A 7,086-nucleotide genomic window follows, 5' to 3' on the forward strand; every position below is an offset into this window, starting at 1 on the left:
GCCCATCCAAGCAAGTGAAGTCCGTTTCTTCCCTCCATAAGATCTCAAGTTTAGGTTGTCACTTAATGTTGACATTCACTCATTCAGTCACCAAAAACTGTCTGATCCACATTGTAAATTATACTGGCTAACCATTGTCTACACATAGCCATCTGATAAGTATCGGTACACCCAAATGTATCTGCAGGGGTTAAGGGTGTATTGGTACTTTAAATCATGCACCTTTTTTTGTTTTTTTTTTTTCAAAATTTTATTTTTATAGATATTTTTTATATTATTTAATAAATAAAATAAATGGCTTTCTAAAAACACCTTTAAATAGGTGTATCAGAACCCTCGACTTTTAGGCTCAATTTGGAAAGAGTATAAATACAAATTCGAGAGTTCAAAACTTTATATTTTGTATGCATTTGTATTGTACATATTTATATTTGTATTTGTATTTATACTCTTTCCAAACTGACCCTTATTTGCTGCCTACAAGGAAAGACTTAAGTATACTGCACGTAGCCAGTTGAATGATAGGGAATACTTCGTTGGTGGTCTGCAATGAAGAGCTAATCTCGGATTGCACCTGGCCAATGGCCAGGTCTGGATATCTTACGCTGGAAAGCTACAAGAGTAATCAATGTTGTGGTGCTGATTCCGTATCTGTAATTCACCAACTGTTTGACGTCAGAAACATCCAGTTTAGTCTATACTCTATAGAACTATAGGAGAACAAAGGCAGAGCAGGTCCTAGGGGTGAAAAAAAAAACCGAAAAATCAATCCGAAAATTCACTTAATCGAATTGACTATATATTTTATGTATATTTATATATATTATAAATTAATAAATGTGCATTATATATAAATATATATATATATATATTATAAATATATATATTTCTATATATTTTATGTATATTTATATATATTATAAATTAATAAATGTGCATTATATATAAATATATATATATATATATATTATAATATATAATATATTATTTATTATTTAAAATATAATATTTTATATTTTTAAATTTTTTATTATATATTTATATATTTTTTATAATATATATTATAAATTTAAAAAAAACCAAAAAACTGATGAAGCAAACCAACGGTTAACCAAACTGATCAGCTGGTTAACCGATCGAGTTTGATTCAGTTTCGATTACTGATTTTGCAGAAATTGGTTATACTGGTTTGGTTTCAAAATTAGGCCCACGGTTCGGTGAACAGTACGTACTGATGAGAGAGAGAGAGAGAGAGGTGGTGTATGCAGGAAATTCTTTGGGAACACTACGTACGTAGCCATATATAAAGGTGAAAAGTTCATGATCCATGAAGCCTCCTTTTATTTCAGAACCAGTAAAGAGTGGAGATTTGTTCAACACACAGACGTGCACATAGGATGGAAAAGAATGAATTTCCGTGCCTATGGTCTAAGCTTAATACATTCCTAAGACCAAAAACAATGACCTTTTCAGCCGCACTTTACTGTCCAAATAACAGTCTGGCTATATTGTGAAAAGCCGATCAATTGAATTGTGCATGTCAAAATCTAGCGTTGGAAGTTGATGTACAGTGTTATTTTACCCACCCAAAGGAAGAGATGAAAGAGGAATGGGCATCTGCAGCAAGACATGAGAATAAAAATCACTAAGTAATTCTCCCTCTGAATTGCCATTTTGGTTTTACACCAAGAACTATTCCCATACATTCAGCTCGGTCATACATGATGATAACGCTTCTCTTACTTGAAGATTATCAGAATCCATATTGAGTGCATCTTCAAAAAGCCTCTTTGCCTGCTGCAGCAGCTTCATTTTCTCCCTGGCATTGTTTGGCCGTAGGCGAGACCGCTGCTGTAATGCCAGACCCCATCTGAAGAGAGCTGCAACTCATGTCAAGAGAGAACATAAGTTCTTTTGCCTGTAAATCACAGTAGCTAACTAACCAGGTACCTGAACCTTTTAAATGTAAATGAAATAACATCTTTAGATGTTGAAATGATAAAGATTTGGGACAATTATCAAAAGGGCAAATAAGTGGTCAATTTATTTTAGATAGTCCCGAATTTGTGACCTTTAGCTCATATTACACTTTGAGCTGAAGATAACCATAAAAACTTTCTTTGGTCTAGCTTGCTAGTAACTTGTAATAAAAAACCAACTTGAGTAAAGAAAAGGATAAAGATGAGAAACTCATCTCATTGGAACATAATTGTCTACCGAAAATCAGCAATAAGTGTCCATGAACTCACTAACTCAAATCCACACAAGATAAAGTTCTTAGCCATTAATATTCATTAACAATCTAATAGACGTTTTCTTAGCTCTTAAAACTTTACAGTTTCTTTTAGTCATTTATTTTCTGTCTTTTTGTTTTTTTTCTTGCAATGATAAAACACATTCTAAAGACTTGCTCATCTCAAAGAATTTCTTTCTTTTGAAGTTGCACTAGCATATTAATATAATGAACAAATAACAGCATTTGGCTGAAAAGGAGCAGGCTAATCATACCATCAGGAGCATAACTATTGCTTCGAGACATCATAGCATCAAATTTATCTATTGCAGCTAAATACACCTTGTCAGCATCAAAAGCTGCTTCCTGAAAGTTATGAGAAGGCAAATAAATATCAGATTAATTCAGCAATAAGTACCTAAAAGTTCCAGTAAATGGAAGATCTCAAGTATTGAAAATTCAACAAAAAGATAATTATAAAAAATATTTAAAAAGAAAATTTGGATCTTATCTAAAAATCGTTCCTCCAACTCAAGTTTAACTCAGCTGAATAAATAAGCATGCATTGCTCTCTAGCAAAATTGCAGTTAAAATGAACTGACTCATTCAAATCCAAGTCAACTTGGACAAGTTTTGAACATTAACCATAACTAAGCAGCCCCTTTCATCACAATGCTTACCGGTCCAATATCTGCAATCAACTGAGCACGGAAGGAGAGAGCAAGACCCCAATTATACAGTGATCTCACATCATTCCCGTCAATTGACAATGCCATCCTATACTTTCTTCCTGCCTCAACAAGGAGTTGTTCACATTCTTCGCACACATCAATGAGAACCGATGCAATTCTATCTTTGCTCACAACTTGATCATTTAACCCCTTATTCTGTACTCCATTAACCACTTCAAATGATGAAGATTTTCTTTTCGAAAGAAGAGTTCTCAACTCACGGCTTATCTTTAACTTGAGTTCCCCATGAAGAAGAAAAGTATTTCCCAACTGACCCACAGCCAATAAACTCATAGGCTTCATGGCTATGGCTCTGGAGAGCAACCTAGCAGATTTGTACAACATAATCTCTGCCCTTTCTTCATCACCTTTACCTTTTAACACCTTCCTGGCCTGTTTTAAAAGGTCAGTAGCCTCCGTAAGATGCCGATCAAATGCCACATCTTCTGAAATCATTGAGGATGATGATGTGGAACCAACTGTCTCATAATCTCCACATTGGTTATTACCTGGATATTCCAAACTCTCTCCTCCATAAGGTTTGTAAGTCCTGTTTTCAGCTTCATCCTTGTTGTGGGAAGGGATGCTACCTCCATTACATGTATTTAGAGTCTGTTCTTGTCGGAAGGATGTCTTGGTTTCCATGGTATATGAATCATGTTCGATTTCCATACGACTCAGATCTCCATCTAAGTATACTGAACCATAGATGTTGTCCTTGGGTGAACCGATTTCACTTGTATTTTGTTGCACCATCTTCAGAAAGGTTCCATGATTGTTCATGAACCTTAAATTATTTTTCCGATAAATGAATTCTTCAGTGTTAAGCACTCCGTTGACATTTCTAACCATCTCAGAAAAATCTAGTTTTGAATCCTTTGGTTTCACTTTCTTTATTCCGACTCTGTTATCTAATTTGTCAGTTCCATATTGATATAAATTTGAAGTTTCAGAGTTCGACCGTGGACACGATGACCCTCCGTTCGTGTTTCCTACGTTATTGGTGGAAATTGGATTTAAGACCTCTTCTTCAACTCCATGCATTAAAATGTTTCCTTGAGCTTGATCATTTACATCTTTCAGAATCAATGGTTCCGTAGGCTTAACATTATCTTTCACTTTATTGTTCTTCAAGGCTACTGAATTTTCCTGAAACAATCCCCCTAGAAATCTTAAGAAATCAAACCCGATTATACTTGTCTCTTTCCTTCTCCTACCTGGTTTCTGATTCAAAGTCCTCTTGACTTCTCCATCCTCAATTAAAATACTACCAGAGTCAACCAAATTACCAAAGAGATCCATGCTATTAACAGAAGCTTCAAGGACACTTTTTGCTGGCAAGATGGATAAGCTAATAGATTGAACAGCCTCTAAATGTCTTCCTAATTGACCCGACTCCATGCGATTCGAGTCAATGGTTTCTTTCATTTCATTTTCCATAATTGTCAGCTTAACACTCAGCTCACTGAAAAAATCCACCAATTTCCTCAATTTATCAGCAGTGACCTTGTAATTCTCCTCTTTACTCGTTTTCTTACTTCCATTTGCACTTGCATCTCTCGCCAATGGATGGATACCGCCCCCACGGACAAACCCCAAGGAAAATCCCACAGCGAAAACCAATACAGAAGCAGGAAAAACTATAACTGAGGAAATTCTAACTCTGGAAATAGCCAAAGCAGAAACAAGCCCTAGAAAAAACATGAATACATGCTTTCTATCATCGATTCCTAGAGAAATCAGAAAACTTTTGAATTGAACCAACTTACTAGACTTGTCTAAATCTTCTATGGGTTTCAGTTCGTCCCATCCACCGTAGCTCCCAGAAAGTGAGGCAGAAGAAGAAGAAGAAGAGACCGAGCAGAAACTCGGTGTTCTTGACACCCAGCACCATTTTCGATTGGAGAAATGAAAAAAGGCTCCGCTTTTAGGAGATGAAGATCTGAAGTTGAAGGCAGAGAGAGACGATGAGAATCGAGGATTCGAACACCGCAGTAAATTATCAGAAGTGAAAGCCTTCATTGGAGACTATTTAGAAAAGAAAGAAGCGATAGAAGAAACAGTTTCATAGCCATAGAAGAGCAGAGCAAGCCATATATGCCGCTTCCGTAAAGCTATTAAACTGGCATCCCATAAATCCAGCTGATACAAAATTTTCCACGTGGCAGAATTTCCTATTGTTCACTATTTGCCACGTCATCCCCCAAAACTCGTTGAATCCCTGGGACGTCCATTTAAGTCCTCTCTTAAATGGACGGTTAAGATTTACCATACCAGCAGCTTGACATGTGCACAATTCACAAACACTAGAGCCATAGTGTCCACTGTCAAAGTGTCAAGGAAAGCACAACACCATCGCCGACGATCTTACAACGCCTCAAAGTTCAATAGGACGTCTGTGTTTTCTGTCTTCTGTGAATGTGATTTGAGCGAGAGAGAATGATGGTGATAAACCGATAATGCTTCTTTGCATCAACATGTCGTTCAGCCATGCCCTGTAAACTTGCCAGCTGTCCAGAGGATCAACATCGACCATTGCATTGAATGGGTCCCACCCACCACGAATATCAATTAGGCCCAAATGTCGACTTGGATAGTCAAGACTTGGAGCAGATTACGCCTCAGTGCCTTACAGTACAAGGTGTTTGTTCTACCTATGGCAAGTGGTGATGCAAAGAACTTCGTCCCTGTTAGATTGCCACCCCAGCTGCCATCTAAATAATGGGGTCTGCAACTAGCCTATTTTCAAACCAATCATTATTAAACAGGGAAGCGATTAAGGGTATGTTTGGTTATGTGGACGTTTTTTGAATAAACACCACTACAATATGCAGTGTTTGGAATCATGGACGTTTTTTCAATAAATACTGCCACATAGGTGCCACTTCAGCATTACACCCATCATGCTGATCCCTATGTATAGAGACTTGCAAAAGCTGGCCTTTATTTATGTGCATGTCTATGGTTGGGGGAAGCTTCATTTTAACGCTTCCCCCAATGTTAAGCGTTTATTCACTATTATGCTGATGTGGTGCCTAATGGCGCCTATTTATCAATAAACAGTTTCATTATTATTTTTCTCAGTTTTGCAAACAAATCAAGGGGATGTTTGGAATCGTGGCCATTTTTCAAAAAAATTGTGTCACGTCGGATCCCACATAGGCCTATGTATCTCATTGTTTGGTTCAGCCGATTATTAAAAAATCAGGCATGTCTTGAAAATCGGGCCCCACCGATGTATGAGACGCCAAATTTGGTGTTTCATGCATCGATGAACTGTTTCCCCCAACAGTTGACTGATGTGTATCCTATGTGGTGCTTACCTGTCAACACATACATGAAAAACGGTGATGAAAATCACCTTACCAAACAGCATAGTGTTGCTCATTGCCTACGTGATAGAAACATTTTTTTTGTGAAAAACGGGTTTTGGAAGCATGAGCATTTTTCCTAAAAATCGGTCCCAAAAAGCACCCACACTTCCAAACACCATGCAAGTATAAACGTTTAGTGAATAAATGAAAGCTATACCAAACACATACTTAGTGTCACATAGGCATTGTTGTTAAACCACTATTTGGTTTCAATGTTAATCAAATAAACATAGAAAAATATAAATGCTATAATTTATGTGCATGAGGCATTAGGGAAATTTTTAAATTTTTTATTCCCTCAAAGTCTAGGCATTTATTGAAATAAAATGCTTATGTGGTACAATTTAAGTTGAGGTGGAAAGTAACTTTATGGAATATTATTTGAAATGCCCATAAAACACCCAACCAAACAACAAAAGTAATAAACAATTAAAGCAGTATTTTTCAAATAAACATTTATTTGATAAACACCTGGCAATAAACGTCCATAATACCGAACACATACTAAGAATACAGATTTGCTTCATAAAGTGCATCTTACACCAACTTTACGGTGCTTTTAGCCATGCATTAGGCTCATCTCCTGTGCTTGATGTTATTATTGATGGGAAAATATTCTTAATACATGGTGTTGGATTTTAATCTCATAAGAGATTAAATCCAATGGGTTTGATTGGTCAATTACATGAGAAATTGCACTTGCACACTTGATTGAAAAATTAGCTTTTCTCTTACAAAACCCAGTTTT

At 36.4% G+C, this 7,086-nt stretch overlaps 1 protein-coding gene across 1 annotated transcript; it reads right to left on the bottom strand.

The window, feature by feature from the left end:
- Nucleotides 1-1,506: 1,506 nt before the first annotated feature.
- On the bottom strand, nt 1,507-5,080 carry LOC148875832 (uncharacterized). The gene is made up of 3 exons (XM_088965463.1): nt 2,914-5,080; nt 2,509-2,599; nt 1,507-1,880 (listed from the first exon to the last, which is right to left on the bottom strand). The coding sequence occupies exons 1-3, from the start codon at nt 4,984-4,986 to the stop codon at nt 1,693-1,695; spliced, it is 2,352 nt and encodes a 783-aa protein (XP_088821589.1). The 5' UTR covers nt 4,987-5,080; the 3' UTR covers nt 1,507-1,692.
- Between the last annotated feature and the right edge of the window lie 2,006 nt (nt 5,081-7,086).

The sequence above is a fragment of the Nelumbo lutea genome, chromosome 1 (assembly GCF_056320005.1).
Source record: "Nelumbo lutea isolate HS-2025 chromosome 1, American lotus-T2T, whole genome shotgun sequence".
In the NCBI taxonomy this organism is placed as follows: domain Eukaryota; kingdom Viridiplantae; phylum Streptophyta; class Magnoliopsida; order Proteales; family Nelumbonaceae; genus Nelumbo; species Nelumbo lutea.

Bases quoted from the DNA above. Each gene is read 5' to 3' on its own strand.
- LOC148875832 (XM_088965463.1), bottom strand. From the start codon at position 4,986: ATGAAGGCTTTCACTTCTGATAATTTACTGCGGTGTTCGAATCCTCGA. The intron at 2,600-2,913 runs GTAAGCATTGTG...CATAACTTTCAG, and splicing joins TGATTGCAGATATTGGACCG to GAAGCAGCTTTTGATGCTGA. The intron at 1,881-2,508 runs GTATGATTAGCC...CATGAGTTGCAG, and splicing joins CAATAGTTATGCTCCTGATG to CTCTCTTCAGATGGGGTCTG.